Source organism: Podarcis gaigeae (genome assembly GCF_964106915.1).
Source record: "Podarcis gaigeae genome assembly, chromosome: 6".
Lineage (NCBI taxonomy): Eukaryota > Metazoa > Chordata > Lepidosauria > Squamata > Lacertidae > Podarcis > Podarcis gaigeae.
Window position 1 is genome coordinate 46,311,123 of NC_139682.1, and position 18,457 is coordinate 46,329,579.

The 18,457-nt window shown below is 42.2% G+C and overlaps 1 protein-coding gene across 4 annotated transcripts in view; it reads left to right on the forward strand.

Annotated features, from left to right (window-relative positions):
* Positions 1-2,920: 2,920 nt before the first annotated feature.
* The window catches only part of LOC310847353 (bombesin receptor-activated protein C6orf89 homolog), a 32,196-nt gene continuing 16,659 nt past the window's right edge, over positions 2,921-18,457 (forward strand). For 2 of the 4 annotated variants that reach the window (XR_014565774.1, XM_083745055.1), the window contains exons 1-3: positions 2,921-3,312; positions 6,740-6,946; positions 7,605-7,770. Coding sequence is in view for 3 of the 4 variants with exons in the window: in XM_083745055.1 (XP_083601181.1) it covers positions 3,253-3,312; positions 6,740-6,946; positions 7,605-7,770 (433 nt within the window). In the remaining variant the exon portion in view is untranslated. Of the gene's footprint in view, positions 3,313-3,658; positions 4,033-5,587; positions 5,609-6,739; positions 6,947-7,604; positions 7,771-18,457 lie in introns of those variants that run through there. The other 2 variants (XM_083745056.1, XM_083745057.1) reach the window with 2 other exon arrangements.

Below are 18,457 nucleotides of genomic sequence, written 5' to 3' on the forward strand. Positions count from 1 at the left end.
TTACCGTGTTGTTAAATGATGCATGTCTAAAAAGTGTGTCACCAACATTAAAAGTTTGGAAAGCTCTACTGCAATGTTATAGTCAGATCCTCTGCTCCTTTCTACCACCCTTTGTTTTTCCAACATCCATGTATAGCTGGGGTGCTGCACATAGACAAAAAAGGTTTCTTGTAAATGCTATTTCAGTTATGCACAGAAGGTGGCGCTTTTCTTGCTTCTAGCTACCCTTTTCCAAAGGGATATAGCAGAAGGTGACTGTCTTACAATTGCTTGATTTTCTCCGTAAGATGGCAGCAAAGACAATTTAAAATTCACCATTGATTGTATTAACAAGGTTGGGTCAATCTGAATTTCTTCCAATTTGAATTTCTTGAAATCTGTAAACAACTTAAAAATCAACAACGGTGAAATTAGTTTTCTAATGAAAACAGCTGTTTATAAGCAAATTCCACAAGTATGAAGAAAATCCACATGCTAATCATAAATCAGCCTGTAAACAAGAACAAAACACTGTGTTCAGTGTCTGTTCAGAGATAATGACAATAATTGGAGCATAAATAGTGCCAAGTATGCTGCATTTTAAATATTGTTTTGCTTATAATAATAACTTCTCTCTCGATTCTGCTACAGCTTTGGACTTGCGTTTGCAGGCTCAAAGATTAAAATATCATACCATCTGATAGGAAACATCAGATTAAAAAATATTCAGCTTTGTGGCTCTAAAATATTTTTTGATGACAAGGGTGCTATTTTTGTGGTCATCATAGATTCCCAACTGGGAAGTGAAAATTCTGCAGAAATCTGGCCCTCAAATGAATACAAGGGGAAATGAATAATAAAGTAATTAAAAGAAATGTGAGGGGGCAGCCTTGGACCCTCCGTTGGAAAAATCCCTGGGATGGATTTTTTTTTTAAAGTCTCCTGGCATGCACCCCCCAACCCTAAGGCCAGGATAAAGATGTTAGGGCAGGGGTAGCAAACATGGTGCCCTCCAGATGTTGTTAGACTCAAGCTCCCATCAGCCTATTTAACAATCAAGGATAATGTGAGTTAGTACAATAGTATCTGGAGGGCACCACATTGGCAATCCTTGTTAGAGGCTTGAACAGGCCACTAAACTCTTCATCCCCTCCCTGCCAACTCAATCACTTTTTCTTTTTCCAAACTTTCCCCCCTTCAACTAGAGCAAAGAAACTTCAGAAGGAGTATGCAGTGTGAAACATGCTATCACTTGTGGACTGAAAGAAAACAGAGGAGCTTTAGCATATTGTGTTAACTGGCCTAACAATTCTTGTGCTTTCAACTGTTTGATGGTTTAACTGGTTAACTGTATAATTATTATCACTGCACTTCCCCCCCCCCTGCACTTCATTTCCCTTTGACCTCATTGTTTATAATTCCTCCCACCCCACCCCACCCCATAGCTGCAAGTCAAAATAACAATTTAAGCTTCCAATAAAATGGACTATAACCCATGCAAATGTATGCTATTGTGTTAAGTCTTTAAGATGCCATAAGCCCTATGGAAATCTCAAGATTCTGTACAGCACAGGAACATAAGAGCATAAGAAGAGTCAATGGCCCATCTTGTCCAGCATCCTGTTCTCAGTTACCAACTAGATGCCTGTGGCAAACCAGCAAGCAGAATTTGAGCAGAAGAGCACTCATCCGTTGCGTGGCTTCCAGCAACTGGTATCTGGAAGCATTGCTGCCGCCCAACCATGAAAGCAGAGCATAGCCATCATGGCTAGTAGCCATTGATGGCTCCATGAATTTGTCTAATTGCCTTTTAAAGCCACCCAGGTTAGTGGTCATCACTGTCTCCTGGGGGAGCAAGTTCCATTGTTTGACTATGCACTGTGTGAAGAAGTACTTGAAACCACAGATACTTGAGTTTTTATTTTATTTTTACAAACATATATATTTCTGCTTACTTAGGGATTCCTAGGAGTATATAGAAATCACTACCTTCTTTTTGGGTGCCCCCGTTTTCTTTGCAAATAGACATGCACTCAAGCGCCTAATGGAGGGAATGAGGATGATGGTTCATAGCTATAGCCTACTTTCCTGAAATGACTGAATGAATGTTGAGGCAATCGCCAGGGAACCTGTTTGAAAATGTCATCTACCAACCCTGCTACACTATGAGTCCAGGGCTGGCAATGAAGACTGCAGTTCCGTGGCTCTTACTACTTGGAAGTAAGCCCCACTGAATTCAGCAGACTTAACCTCCACATACAGTACAGTGGTACCTTGGGTTAAGTACTTAATTCGTTCTGGAGGTCCGTTCTTAACCTGAAACTGTTCTTAACCTGAAGTACCACTTTAGCTAATGGGGCCTCCCGCTGCCGGAGCACTATTTCTGTTCTCATCCTGAAGCAAAGTTCTTAACCTGAGGCACTATCTCTGGGTTAGCGGAGTCTGTAACCTGAAGCATATGTAACCTGAAGCATATGTAACCCGAGGTACCACTGTATTTTGCATTAGGTTTGGTCTCACAGAAGCCATCCTGGACGACATTCTTGTCAAGAAGACAAGTAGTGCAAGCCTATTTGTGTCTGCTCAGAACTAAGCCCCCTCCCCCCCCCATGAGTTCAATGTAACTTCCTCCCAGATCTATCAATCTGGGACGAAGCCCCTTCATTCACACCCTAGACCCGTGCTTCCCAACGTGGGGCACACGCCCCACAGGGTGGCAATTTGATTTTTAAGGGGGGCAATTCGAGAATGAGTTATTAACAGTTAATGGTCTTTTAGGCTTCCTCCAGTGAATAGGAGTTCACGTTTTGAATAATAAGAATATGTCAGAGGAGGGGGTGGGAATAAGGATTTTAGAGATGCTTAGAAAGGAACCACTGCCCTAGACAGATGATGCCAGCCAGCATCCCGCTGCCAGTCACTGTGGAGCAAAACGGGCTCGGCGGGTTCTGACTCAGCTGAGTCCGCTTCCTCGGGGCGCAAGCCCCGCTGACCGCCAGGGTGCGGCCTTCCTCACGAGTAAACGCCCACGTGACGGGGCTGCACCGCACAGCCGGAGGGCCGCTGACCACCAACTGGCGACCATGGGCGGTGGCTTCTTGAACCGCGGCGAGCTAGAGCCCGTGTCCGGGGAGGTGGCGCGGCTGTTGGGGCGCCTCCGAGCGAGGCGAAAGTGCTGCGGGGAATCTGCGGCCTCGCTCCCGTTCCGCAGCCCGGAAGCAGGAAGCGGCAGGCCCAGCCCTCCTCCTCGCCTGCACGGGGAGCGTCGCTCCCATGCTCCCTGCGCTCCGCCTCTCCAGTCTGGTGGGAGCCACCCGGGCGGCGGTTCATGGGGTGAGGAGGCGCGTGGGCGAGCGAGGGCCGCTTTCAAGTGAAGGCGGGAGAAGCCTCCGGGTGGGGGTGGGGTCTCTTGGCCGCTTGGTGGGGATTGGGGCGGGGGGTCTGGTCGGGAGCCTGGGCATGACAGGGGAGAAGGGCAGCCCTAAAGGACTGTCCCAGGCCAGCTGCCCCCTTCGGAGGAGACCGGGGTGTGTGTGTGTCGGGGGGGGGGCAAAGGCCTCCATGCTCCTGTCAGTGGCCGGTGCTTTCCTCGCGCCCCACAGCTTGGAATGTCAGTGGCGGTCAGTGGGAGAGAAAAAAAGGGGTGTTTTAAGGGGGTAGCAGTAAGTTCCATAAATTGTGGTCCAGCGCTCCCTTAAGTGGGTTCTAACGTGTATGATGTTTCCCAATTAGCTAAGTATTTTGGATCCCCTGTTTTTCGAAAGCAAAGTCACAGAACCCCTCCTTTTGTAAATATTGATAACTCCAGGGTAGTTTTTGTTATATGAATGGTGCCACGGACCCTCTGGGTGGGTTACACGGATTCCCTGGGGTCTGCCGACTAGCAACTGGGAAGAACCACTGCCTAGCGGAAATCTGGAAGTTTGTGTTTGACATAAATAGGCCTGTGCTTTTGTCATTTGTGCATGTCGAGGATCATATTTCTTGCAGCTGGTGTTTACAATCTCACCAGTGTTACATAATCCCTAAAGGCGTATAGGGTTAGAATCTCAGGTATGTTGTTGATTTCATACAGGTGAATGAATGAATGCTAGAATGAGTTCCTGTGTCATTTATGCTGAGTCTTGTGAATGTTGGCAGTTTCATGAGACTTTTACAGTAAGTGATGAGGCTTTACCTCTTCATGCATATGCACATAAAGTAAAACAGGGCTGCATTATAGATTTGCAAAGTCAACCATGGAATGTAAATGCCCCATTTCAATTCAGACTCTGGAGTAGTGTCTCTAAGGCTTCAATCCTGTGTTGTTGGGAGGAAGCCAAACAGCGTGCCTTACTTCTGAGTAAACATGCATAGAAGTGTGCTGTTAAAACAAAACTGTTCTAACCATTATGGGGTATTCTTACTTCTGAGTTATCTCTTTAAGTCTGAATTATCCCTTGGCTACAAAAATGTGAGACCAGAACAAATCTGAAGGTCATATTGCCCATCCCTCTCCATTGATGCAGCTCCTTATTCATTTAACAACGGTAGAGGTTAGAATGTGGTACATTAAAGAAGTTGACAGAAAGCAGTGTGTACATCTAGTGACTGAAATCTAGGTGGCTCAAGGGAGCCACAGATGATCTATAGTTTTCCTTTCTTTGCTACAGAGGGCAAGAAAAATCTTAGGTTCTCAAACCAGTCTCACCTGGAGAAAGTTTGTTGCCCAAATCTAGATTCTAACTAGGTCTGTTGATGCAATCCTGTAAAATAGGAAATTGTACTAGATTTAATATCTAGTTGAAAACATATTAACTGATGTATATGATGTATATACTACCTTATGTAAGACAATTATGTGAACATATATTTAAAAAATCACTTTGTAAAGCATTATCTGGAGGCAATTGACTTAGAGCATGCCTGGATAGCTCAGGTGATTATAATGCCAATGTTGCAGGTTCGATCCCTGTATGGGACAACTGCATTGCAGGGGGTTGGACTAGATGATCCTCAGGTTCCCTTCCTACGATTCTATGATTCTATGCCAGTTTCCTCATCTCCAACAAATTCAGAGGTTGATTTGACCCCAGCCCCTTGTTCCCGATGTAGATCTTTATTCTCCCATTGTTTCTGATGTAGATCTTCACTCACTCTTTCTTCCTTGGGGAGGGACACACACACACCATTTTGTGGTTTGCCTTAGGTGCCAAAATGTACTGGGCTGGCCCTGCATCTGCACACACTTCCTATTTTGGGGAGGAATTTTGCTGGGTATTTTGTTCCCAGGGCTGGAACACTGAATCCAACACAGGATCAGGAATCGTGTCTGACTGTGTATGAAGATCAGAGCTGCTGTTGCCGCTTGTTTGTTGTGGAGTGTTGGATCTCACAAGGAAGTCAGAATTCTAAAGCACATCTTTTGCTGGGGAAATGCTATAAAAACAATAGTAATACAGCTGTAAACCCGTTGCGTCCTCCTGTTGATACATAGCTCATTTTGGACTCTCTCTCTCTACTTAGAAATTAAGCATTTCTCCCGCCAGTACATGATTGCAAGACCTTGAGGGGTACTTCAGGAATGGCTTGACCCTCTACATATTTTCTCCTTTCAGTATCCTCTTGTCACATTTTTAGTTGTACGTGGGTGGGTTGGCCTTGATACTAAATTGTTGAGAGTTTCATAAATAACAGAGTACCCTTGCAGTAAAGAAATCGTGAATGAAAGGTTTGATAACTGAATTGTAGTTTTGTGCTAAAACAGATGTTTAACAAATGCTAAACTATAAGAAGGCTCAAAAGTTTAGCTGTAAGTCTGCTTGTGTATGTTGTTCTTGCTCTCCCTTGACCAGAAATAGGTTTTGTGAGTCAGATCCTCATTTGTAAAAAATGGACCTTTTGTGAAATAGCTTTTGTGCTGCCTTGATATGGTATACACAATAAAACTTCATTGTGTATACCATATTTACTCAAGTCTAATACGCCATCGAATCTAACGCACACCTGAATTTTCGCAATGTAATTTGGCCAAAAAGGTGAGCATTAGATTCGAGTAAATACAGTGGTTTCTGTCTGTAAATGTATCTAATCCCGCATTCGCTATGGCTTCCCATGTTTTCTTGGAAATTCACAAGCAGGGCATGAAGGCAACCACTTCCTATTAGGTGGTATTCGTAGTTGTAGGACCAAGAGCCTTGGCCTAGCATGTTTGTAATGCCACAAGATTTTGTGCATTACAGTCCACTTCCTTAGATGTCTATGAAAGCTTTTACCATAATATGTTTGTGTACAGTTGCATCTAACTAAGACATTGCATGAGGAAAACAGTGAAACAGCTTCCACTGGTTTAATAGAAGTTCCTCTCCTTCTCCTACCCCCAGCTCCATCAGCTCTGGAGGGTTGGAGAACCCCCACCGTAGATGGAGGAGGGGGGAGGAAAGAGCGAAGTTATATTGCATGAGTGACATTATTCCACTTGCACAGTGACTTCATCCCTCTCTGTGCCAATTCGTGCATTTTCAATGTAAACAACGATGATACTTTTATAGTAGTCATTATGTGTTTTACTTAGATGAGCAAACTAGCCCTATTTTAGAATGTTTAAAATCAAGGATCTGGGTGGAGTTTAATGAGCTATGTTAATGAGACCTCACAGCCAGCTTTGCAATTTTAACACAAAGAAACCTTGCTTAGATTAGGAATTTGCTGTCCTCTCCTATGATATTCTTTGAGGCACTGGAATATCTTGTATCTTAATGTTTTGAATTTTCCTTAATAGGATTTTTCACCAGAGGACATGGAGCTTTCTGCCAGCGAACTCAGCATTTATGATAAACTCTCGGAGACCATTGACTTAGTGAGGCAGACTGGTTATCAGTGTGGTATGTCTGAAAAGGCCATTGAGAAATTCATCAGGCAACTCTTGGAAAAAAATGAGCCCCAAAGGGGACCCCCACGCTACCCTCTTTTGATGGTACTCTATAAGGTAAAGCATTTGTGGATGATCTTGTATGTGTGCATTTCCTTATACAAAGTGGACCACAGTTTGAGGTCAACCTAATGGAGTGAAACCTAACGGCCAGAATATATCAAGCGAGATAAAGGCTTGAATCACTGCAATGCCTTTCATTACCATGCCTGTTGTCTGGCAGGAATGTCAGAAAGAACTGGCACACAGGGTCAAACTTTTGGTGCCTGGATGCCTGACCTAGTTTCGTTGCTGAAAGTCTGGCTGCATATTTTGGCCACTACTGTATTATTAAATGCACAGGGACCACATTATGCTACTGATGTATAGGCAAGAGCATGCACTGAGCGATAATGCACTGCACGTAACATCCCCTCATTGATAACCATATTCACTAGAGTATTTGAGCCTACATTCCTGCAACAGCTTTTGCCAGCAGGCAGTGACACTAAAGCAGGGATGGGGAAGGCCAATGGTCAGGGCTGATGGGAGCTGGAGTCCATCCACATCTGGAGGGCCCCAGGTTCCCCATCCTCGCTCTGTAACTTCATGTTGCAAGCTTTGGTGTCAAAGTGATGTAGCTCAGCAGATCATAACCTACATGATTACCTGAAAGGGACAGTTCTCACTCTGAACAAGTGCCTGTGACTAATCTAATGCTTGTCTTCTCTTGCAGGGCCTGGTTATGCTGGGGTTAGTTTTACTAACTGCGTACTTTATGATCCAGCCGCATACGCTTTCGCCACCCGAAACGACGCTCTCCAGAACCTATGCATGGGGCTCCCTCATTAGTCATATCCGACTGCTGCCTTTACCAATTACCAAGAAGTATATGCTGGAGAGTAAGAGAGTTATTTGCATATTTACTTAACCATAACATATTTGGGGTGCATTGGTGGTAGCACACATGATGATATGCTAAGACAATACATGCTAGGGAAAAATATTCAGTAATGATGCCCCTACTTTTCATTGCAAAATAATACTGCTTTTTACAGGGAGCAAAATGAGTACTACCAAGGTCTATATGAGGTCTGCCTGGAGTAATCACTAATTAACTCATCAACATGCTCAAAGGCTTTGTTTTTGTGTTCACAACAAAGCTTAGCAAATTGCCTCCAGTGGGCATGTTCTGAGACATTACACTCTGCAGCATGGCAACCTGCTAGCATTTTTTTTTAATGTTCTAAAATGGTTCCAAACCAGTCACAAATGAGGATAGGCAGAGCCTAACGTCGTGAAGGAAAGTTTAGAAAGCACAGGGAAGTTTGCTTATTGTTGGGAGAGCGGTTTAGTTTGTTCTGGGTTTTTTGAGAGTGAAAACAAACCAGTTACCATTGGCCCCTTATTTAACAAACTCGTGCTTCATGAAATTGGCGCAGGATTGCACGTACAAACAGATTGTACAAGATAATGTGTTGCAAAAGGGAGGTTCTGGGAAGCCAAATCGGACAAGGTGAGGTTTTTCTCTGCTGCTATTAAGTCTCCTCCTAGCATGAGCAGCTTGCCCCAGAGTGGAGTTTCCAGATTTTTGTTTTTCCTGGATGGCCTCTGGCTGCACAACTAACAGGTGCAGCTTTTCCTGGCATGCTTTACTTATCACACAGCTTTACATTTTTTGGAGGGCTGCCAGGAACAAAAATACTTTGGTAAATTTGTCCGCAGTTTAAACTGGACTCAGAAGGCTTGTATTCATTTTTTTAGCAGTTGCATCAGACTTTCACCCTTTACTGCCTCTCAGGATGCAGAGTTCCTGGCTTTACACCTCCTCTATCAAGCACATATCCACAAACGATATCACCAGTTATCATTTTTTGCTATTTCAATACATTTAAAAATGTTAAAATCTTTAAGAATTGTTGTATGTTTTCCCACTTGGCTAAATATTTAAATCACCCATTTAGTTGTGCTTGGAGTATTTCAACAATGTCCAAGCATATAGGAAGAGCCTGATCAGGATGCTGCTAATGGTAAAGTGACCATTAACTCTGGTATTACCTGTAAAAACTGCTTGCAACATAATTCTGAGTCTTTCCATTAGTGCCCTAAAACATTCAAAGCAGCATTTGTACAGGATTACTCTGCACTTAAGGTGGTGCTTTGAGTTCTGCATGGAACTTTGGTTCAAAGTTCAGTACCGGTAAATCTGATTTCAGCAGGTAGGCTATGAAAGGTAGTGGTGCAAATCTCTTCTGTTTATTTTTTGTGGTAGTGATTGAAATGTACACGTCAGGAAATGTAGCAATCTCGGTCTTTGTCAACAGAAATGAGGAAGCCCCTCCAAGGAAACTCGGAATGAGACTAGTGTTTTGTAGCTGAACTTAGTATTCAGCTGCTGCAGGAAGGTTTCAGAGCAGTTAACTCTGAGATAATAAACCACCAAGACTTAGCATAAACCAGACATAGGTGCGGGCAGAACTGTCTAAATTGCAGAAAGGTCATCACAACTGTGCTGCCTTCTCGGGCAGATTTGTTTAAAAACCTTATCATGTCTACATGTGTTGCTTTTTTTTGTTTTGTTAGCACTCAGTTGAAGGAAATTTTATTTCTGGGAATGCTTGGCACACAAATGGTTGTTTTTCCTTTGTGACAGTTGAGAATAAACAAGGGGTGGGTAAGGCAGAAGATAGATTGGAATGTATTACTACTACTACTGCAACTACTACTATTTATTACCTGTCCTTCACCCTAGGGTCCCAGAGTGGGTTGCAATTAAAATGTAACATTAATATTAAAACCCATTATCACACAATATTAAAAACCAGTTTAAAATGGGTAGTTTTCTAGCTGATTGGCAGTGGATTAACAAAGACTATCTCCAAAATTATTTATTTTTAGCCATAGCAATAACAAAACAACCCCTTCCACCTAAATTAGGTTGTTGAAATAAGGAAAGGTTACCAGAAATGAATTTCTATGTGTGGAAGGATCATGAGCAGAGATCAGTACTGGTATTGAAACCAGTTCCTCAGCTCAGAATGCATATGTTGGCAAAAACCCATTCCTGCAGAAATAAACAAAACCACATCCTATTTTTGTAATAGGTCCCTAAATCTATTGAAGATGATTTCCTGAAATCTCACACTCCATTTAAAAATGGTGTGTGTGTGTTTAACCTTTCCCCTTCCAATCATGTCTCCTTCAAAATCATACGGTCCAGCTGCATCTACCTTTGCATAGATCAGGATGCATATTTGCAAGACTAAATAAGCATATGGAATCCCTTGGGTGGGGAGTTTTGACTGAAAAAAGGCCTAGCAGGGAAAGGCTAAGCACTCCCTATGCTGCTGCTGTGTTTGAAATTGTAGCCTCCCAATAGTACTTTTCATCAAACAAACAAAGAGCATTGGTGTTTGAATACACACAATTTATATGTGTTATGCAGTCTGCCACTCTCAAGTTTTAATCCTGGGCATAATCACTTCTAGGTAAGCTCTGATTTTGTACAATGAGACTTATACCCTAATAGGCATGCCTAGGATTACAGACTGAATTGTTTCATGACTATTCTTACATGTACATAAGAGAGAGGATCCTTTTTTTGCTTAGCTTTTCATACTGGGCTTCTACATGTTAAAGCAATGACTTTTCTAGCTCCCAATTATAATAGCTTATCTGATACTATTTGCATTCTGTCAAAAGCAAATTGAAGGAATGCCATGGAACATTGCCACCTCATTCTATTAGGTATCTCAAGGCCTCAAAGGAAGATGAGGCTTTAAGTGTAGTACAGCAGTACCTCAGGTTAAGTACTTAATTCGTTCCGGAGGCCCGTTCTTAACCTGAAACTGTTCTTAACCTGAAGCACCACTTTAGCTAATGGGGCCTCCTGCTGCCATCGTGCCGCTGCTGCACGATTTCTGTTCTCATCCTGAAGCAAAGTTCTTAACCCTCAGGTGCTATTTCTGGATTAGCAGAATCTGTAACCTGAAGCATATGTAACCTGAAGCGTATGTAACCTGAGGTACCACTGTAATTGGATGGGTTTCCTGACATATTTTTAAAGGAAAGACTGATGGACTGTGTAGTCGCAGCTGTTCACTGCTCTCTGATTCTTTCTAGCTTGGGAACTGTCATAGTTTCAGGAATCCTACATTCTGCAAAATCTCCCATCTTAAATTTAGCTCACTGCCGTGCCCTTGCATTAGTTGGTTGATTAGGTCCAGCCATGTAAGTCACTTCCTGCAACTCTTAAGCTGGGAAATGATAAAAGGGAGTAAAGGCTGCTGCCATATCAACGTGTGTTTCATAATGTACAATGCAAAGAGCAAATGTAACTAAGCAGCTTTGGTGGGATGGAGAAGAATCCTGTTTAGAGGCTGACTCAAGCTAGATGCCAAGCATCTTTGAAGAGCTGCTGTTTATATTTTCTGTTGCAATATCACATCAGTACATAATGAAAATGATTAGACATTAAAGGAATTGCTTTGGTAGCTTGAATTAGCTGGCAAATGAAAACAGGAGGGAGCTCTTTGAAGAGAATCGCTCTTGTTTGCGAAGGCTGTTGACAGGGATGGAAAACTTCTTCATCACTGTTGCAGTGCCCTGAAAGAGGAAAGTGTAGTGGGCACTTTATATTTCCTTTGCCTGGACTGATATGGTCACTGGAACTCAACGTTCTAGAAACCCTTTCTCCCCCACTTCCAAGAGACTAGATCTATCCTTCAATCACAGATTTAAATAATGAACTATATAATAATGTACTGGGTGAAACCCAAGATACGCAGGGCTATTTGGAGACATGATTACTCTTAGCACTAGGATGTGGTCCAGTGGGAAGCCCTCCATTTGTTCTTGGCACAGAGAAGTATCTTTAAAATGATGGTAGTATGGAGCTAGGCCAACATTCATTCGTCCCACATTTCTAAATTCCTTTGACATACCAAATCCAAGGCTAGAAATGATTATGTTCTTTGCCAGGCATTTCTGCTTCTCTGAAATTGTTTGTAAAAACAGGTCAGACTCTTGGGCTCAGTTTTGGCTGTTTGCAGAGGTGCATGATGTAAAGTGGTGGGCGAAATTCCAGCAGGTCACTTTTAAGCTGGCATATGAGCCACAACTGCCTTGTTAGTAATGAACTGCAACTGAGGTCTGAAATAATATGATTGGAAGAAGCAGTGAGGAGTCTTTCTACATTTCAGAACCCTTAAGCACTACCTCCAAGCTGTAAATTATGAACAAGGGTGCGGTTAGCAAAAATGGTTCATTTGGGAAGATTTGCAGCAACAATATCTATCTTTTTGGCTCTCTAGCTTAGCGTGAGACATGCTTGACTTCCATCCAACATTCAGGGCCCTCTCAGGCTAAATCATGTCTTGGATAGTTTCAGTTGAGTCTGCTATAGAGCATGCACAAAGATTTCCTTTGCAGATTAGTGTTCTTTCCCACCAGAAAATACTGATGCCTCTAGAATGTTGTCCATTAACGTCAGCCCAGCTGCAGCATCCTTACACCATTATGAACTGAACTGTAACTGATGCCCCAGGGCTCTGAATCTCATTGTAAACATCTCATTTTATTATAATCTGAGGCCTAATAACAGGCACATGTGTTGGTACACATTTTTAAAGGTCCAGGCTGGCTTTGTACAGATGGGTGGTGTAAATTCTTTTTAAACAATGACTTTATCTTGGCTATTCAGTAGTTGAACTCTTTGTTTGACATTTATTATAGCAAACCAGCTCCATGTTATTTTGGGAATCTGGAAAGTGGAAAACTCTTTTGCATTTTTTTGCATTTAGGGTAACATGATTTATATATATATATCTGGCCACAAAAGATGGGTTTGTTGTGGGGGTGAACTGTTGGGGTTTACCCAGTGGCAAATAAGGTTTGCCATTCAAAGCTTAGTGTTGAGCACATTCTAAGAGAGTTAGCTATTTTTTTAAAAAAATTCTTGAGCACTGCATTGTATAACGTGTTAAATTATTCTTTCAAGTTCACTAGACGTGCAGAATTGGGTATTTTAACGTACTGCTATTTGAAAACCTGTTTCCAACTCTTAGATGTAGAAACTAGCTATGAAAATGTTTGCTTATATTTCTTGGTAACCCAAAGCAATTGAAAGAGGTATTAACATGATTTCCCAGGGGATCAAGGAATGGGGCTTCTATTCCATCTCCATTCCTACCACTGTCTCTCCCACAGCATAGAACTGCGCAAGATACCCTTGTCTTACCCTCTTTGCATTCTTTTCTTTGAAAACATTGGGATTGAGGGGAGGCCAAAGAAAGTGCAGATTTAGGAGATGGAGTAAATGAAATAAGTAGTAATTCATTTATTTTGGACAAAATGTTGATATTTGAATGTGAGTGCACCTGGTGGTAATTCCACCTTGGTCGTGTTCAGCTTTGCAAAGTTGTGAAGAAGCAGTTTCTTCCTTGCTTCAGGATTGGTATGCTTATTATGTAAAACATGGTAGAGTGATGTGTCCCCTTCTTTCTCCCTCTCTCCATGCATTTACCGAGCATGTGCATTTCATAAAAAATCAGTTTTGACATCTGGTTTCCACTGAACCATGTCTGTTGTTCCAGCTGGGGTAATTTGAGGATGACAACACTAGAACTCTTGTGGCTTGAAATTTGAGGTTTTTTTAAATTGTGCATTTCTTTTTAATTAAATTCTAATGTTTGAGTTTTTCTGTTCATGCTAAAGCCCAGTTTCCAAGTTTTTATCTCCAATCTTAAACGCTAAAACTTCCCCACAAAAAATGGAAGTTATGATTTTGAAGTCACTGTTGAATACACATAGCACAAGACGCTTTGAATCCTTGCCATAAAATTGACTTTGATAATTAATGGCTATAACACTTAATATCCCTGTAAGGTGGTCATAACAGGAGCACCTTTCAGCTCTTTCTGCTGAGTCATGATATGCCACGATATTCTTAGAACCTCTGGTGACAGATAGAAATAAGAGAGGAGGATGACAGATGAGGTCTCCCCCTTTCAGTTATACTGTGACTGTGGCTAAGCTAGAAACTGGGAGGTGGGGGACAGACCTGTATCAGTTCAGTGCTTCAAAGCGCAATCTGCTATTAATTGGAGGTTAAGTACAATTAAGCTTACTCCAAGAGAAGTGTGCATAGGATTGTTTTCTTAATCTCCCTAGTCTTTTACTCTCAAATGTGAAGGACTCGTACTATCCAGGTCTCTGCAAGTTAGTTTTGGTGACTTTCAGATGCAAAATTGAGTCTCGCTATGTTTTCCCCCCCCCAATGTCTAAATGAAGTCAGAGCTTGTGCTGCTACTTTTAAATGAATGAAAATAATGGTTTTCTTTCCCTGACTAAACCTATTATTAGTTTTATTCCAATATACATATTTATCCTTGCAGAAAAAAACAAGTCAGTTGCAATGAGTGGCTTTATATTTTACCGCCACTGCTTCTTTCTTTCCTTGTAGAGTGCTAAGTTGTAAGACAGAGCAGCAATAGCAACGAGGGTATGATTGATTGATTGATTACGGCATTGGCCATACATCAAAATTTATCCATAAACAATACAATTTAAACAGTTCCAAGTTAAAACACCCCTATAAAACCAATTTTACTTCAATTAAGTAAACTATACACAATAAGCTCCCTCTATGTCAACCGCAATTCAAATCCCTCAGATTTTGGGGGATATGCGTCTTAGTTCCGGCACTTATTGATGGTTCTTAAGTTTGGCTAAGCTGTCAGAGTCATACAGTGATCCATTTCTCCTCTTATGAAATAAGACATTAATCAGGTATCTAGCGACTGCAAGGGATCTACTTGAGTCTTCGTCGTTTAATAAGTATATTATTTGGGCTTCCTGAGGTCTGTCAGCAATTCTCGATAAACATGGGGCCAGAAACTTGGACCGTGAAGCCGAATGTAAAGGACAACAGAAGATTATATGATATAACGATTCTATAGATCCACTTTTACAGTCACAGAGGAGTGAGATCTGTCCGTTGGAGAGTCTGTTACCCAACACATTTGATGGGAAAACAGCAACGAGGGTAGCAATTGTGAGTATTGTATGGCCATGTTTTGAGATTGAGGATGTCTGCTAAGCAGGGAAAAATCACTTCTGCTTGGAGTAATGTTGGCTGCTGCAGAGCATGGTGCAACTGGTGGGGGTTTTTTTGGCTAGTGCAGGTTATTAATGGTTTATGCTTTAAAGGATCTTAGCATCATTTTGAATGTGTGCACCTGCATAAATCCAAAGGAGGCAGCCACATTGCCTGTAGTGATCTCATCTGTTAGTGGAGATTTTTACTCTTCCTGAATCAAATAAATAATTTGGCACAGGATAGCCCAGTACAGGCATGACACTTCTACCTAGTCATGCCAAGAAATGGTGCAGCCTGTTACCAAAGCTATGCAGGGCGGATGCATGTTACAGATTTTGCGGGTTGGATAATCAAAGTGTGAGCCAACCCTTGGAGACCATGTGGCGTTGCTGAGCTTACTCAGCTCCTGATGTGCAAAAACGTTCTAAACGTGATGTTACTTGAGTTTATTTGTAGTATGATTTAGCCTATATAGCATGAAAGATAAATATTTTTTTTAAAAATGAATGTATGATATCAGTGTAACCACACACGCTATTCACCTAAGATTTATGGACAAAATGTCCAGTTCTGGTTTGTCTGTCCAGTTTCTATATAATTCTGGGGAAAGTTCTTCACACGCTTGAGGATCAAAAGGCCAACTTTAGATACATGCAGTGGGCTGTACATGCCAGAGAATTTTTTGAACATTTTGAAACATAGCCACTTTTGCTATATCTCAAACTGCTTTTGAAACTCTCTTTAAATTTCGAAAGCAATTTGGCATGTACCACAGGGCGCTGTTATTTGCGTATTGTTGGTCTAAAATCCCCTTTGGGGACTAGCTTGTCTGGGCTAGTTGGTTGGTTTTCAGATATTTACATCCCACACATAGGCGGACCCCTGTGGTGGGTAGAAAAGAATATTTAAAACACAACAATAAGGGAGCAGCAACTTAAGACCAGCACAGTTTAAAACCACATCCACAGCCAAAAACAAAACCAGTGACAAGAGCCAACTTGGAAATAGGAAGGGGTGGAGGTGACAACAATTCCAGCTCTGTGTGCCAAAGGCACATTGAAATGAAACAGTCAACTAGGCCTTGAAATGTCAACCAAAGAAGCCTCCCAGGACAGAAAGTTCCCCTTCCTGGGGACAATAACTATAAAGTCTCTGACATGCATACCCAGCAGCTGCACGTCTGTTCAGTGGTGGTGGAGCAGTATCCCCATTGAAGACCCAAGCACGTAAGAGATGATGATCCTTTAAATAAACAAAGACAATGAGAAACATTTTGGAGCTTGGAAACTGACTGGATGCTCCAAAAAGCCACCACCAACAAATTTATTTATATCCCTCCTTTTCTCCAGACGGTGCTTAAGATTTGATAAATTTAAACTAGCTACATATATAAAATCTATTAAAACCATACCAATAATTACAAAACAGCACAGCGCCAGCCCTTTAATTAATAGCAGTCTGTTCCCAATCAGAACATGTTTGGGCTAGTTGGTTAGTCCTTACTTTTGAGTGTTTTGCAGTTAACCAGCCAACCTAGGAGGTGTGATAGGTCCATCTTCTCCAGGAAAGGGCCCAGCCAGTGGCCAGTTGTGAGTTCTCTGGATCTAGACTGTTGTGTCTTAACTTCCCGACTCCCTTAGCTTTTGGGGTCCATCTTTCCTATCAAATTAGCTACTTAGCATGCCAAAAGTTGTTACTGCATGTGAAGTGATTTGAAGTGACTGAAAGATTAAAATGGTGATTATATGGATTAAAAACATAATTAAAAGTGCCTGGTGGTTTGTATGGATAGCCAAGAGAAACAGTTGGTAATGATACAGTACTCTGACCTCAGGTCTGAGTGACAGGCTGACTCCCATATGAAGTTGCTGAGCCTCTAAGGAGAGATGCAGAAACTGCTCCTGCATACACTTCTGGTCAGTAGGGGGAAAACAGCAACACAATTGTGATGCTCAGTGCAGTAGTGAGAAGAACCAGGGAGGAGCAAAGTGTCTGTGAGCTCCTCTCCAAGAGCATGTACATTTATGCTGAGCTAGGGTTTGGCTTAATGTGACGTGTGAACCTGGCCAAAGTGGGACTCTGCTGTCTAATGAGGATCAAAATATCCTCTTTGGTGTTTTGGCACAGAAATATACTGCTTAGTAACAGCACAACACAATCTTCCTCCTTTAGTTGATTTTAAATGATGTGGGTCTCCGTATTCCCTGTCAGATAAATGCAGAATTGCGTTATTTCAGCTTCGCTATCTCTTTGTCATGGTAACAGCAGCTCATTTATAATAACTTCTATGTTAGTCGAAACAAAATAAAAAAATTCCTTCCAGTAGCATCTTAGAGACCAACTAAGTTTGTTATTGGTGTGAGCTTTCGTGTGCATGCACGCTTCTATGTTAGTCTCAGCTTTGCAAAGCTCTTGTGTGTGCCTGGTCTCTTTAAACTGGCAGGCGAAAATATACACATCACTGCAAGTTACATGAATTAGGTGTTGGAAATAGCCTGCCTATTTTTAAGAGTTGAGAAGGAGAGCCTTCCCAGATATGTGGTATCTTAAGCTGCTTGTTTCAAGGATCTATGTTGCAGTCTTGGTGGGGATGCGATCCTACTGGTGAGAGCCTGTATGCATATTTGTAGGCCCACTGCTTGTACAGTCATACCTTGGGTTGAAGTCGCTTCAGGTTAAGACTTTTTGGGTTGTGCTCTGCGGCGACCCGGAAGTAACGGGGGACCGTTACTTCTGGGTTTCACCACTCACACATGCGTAGACGCTCAAAATGATGTCACGCGCGTGCGTGGAAGCAGCAGATCGCAACCTGCAGACGTGGGTTGCGTTCGCTTCAGGATCGGAAAGGATCCCGTTCGCATCCAGAGGTACCACTGTAGTTGCAAATGGATTGCTCTCAGAATTCAGACTTGTGAAAGTAGGGACTGGTGGTGGGGACACATCTAGAACTGGGTGCTGGCCCTGGAATCAAGCACAATTGCTCTTGAAACCTTAACCGACATGTTTTAACTACAGCATTCCAGCTTGAATATTCTTTTTTGAGAATTTACAAACTGGCTATGCTACAAACGGATCAAGGCCTGCTACACTTAAAGGTCAAATACACCTTGAGTGTGCCCACAGATAGACTGATAATCTCAAAGGAATGCAGAGGAGTATAACTGAAGGTAGTAGAGGAGAGAAGACTACTATGTCAAGCTCCAGTTCAGTCCTCTTCTACACTCCTGTGTTTGCATTGCCTCTGCTCTTTGCTCAGTCTGTTATTCTTCTATGTCACCCTTCAGTCTCTCTCCAAATCCAGGCTAGCCTGCTGCCCTCCCTCCCTTTTCCCACTGCACTTTTTATGCAAGTCACACACTTTCTGGTGTACAAAGGAACACCCTCAACAATAAATCTCAGATTGATTAAACAATTTTTTTTAAGCCCACTTGGAATACTTGAGTGGGTTATTCATGGCAAACAAAAACCTCCTGAATCATGCAATTGAGAAT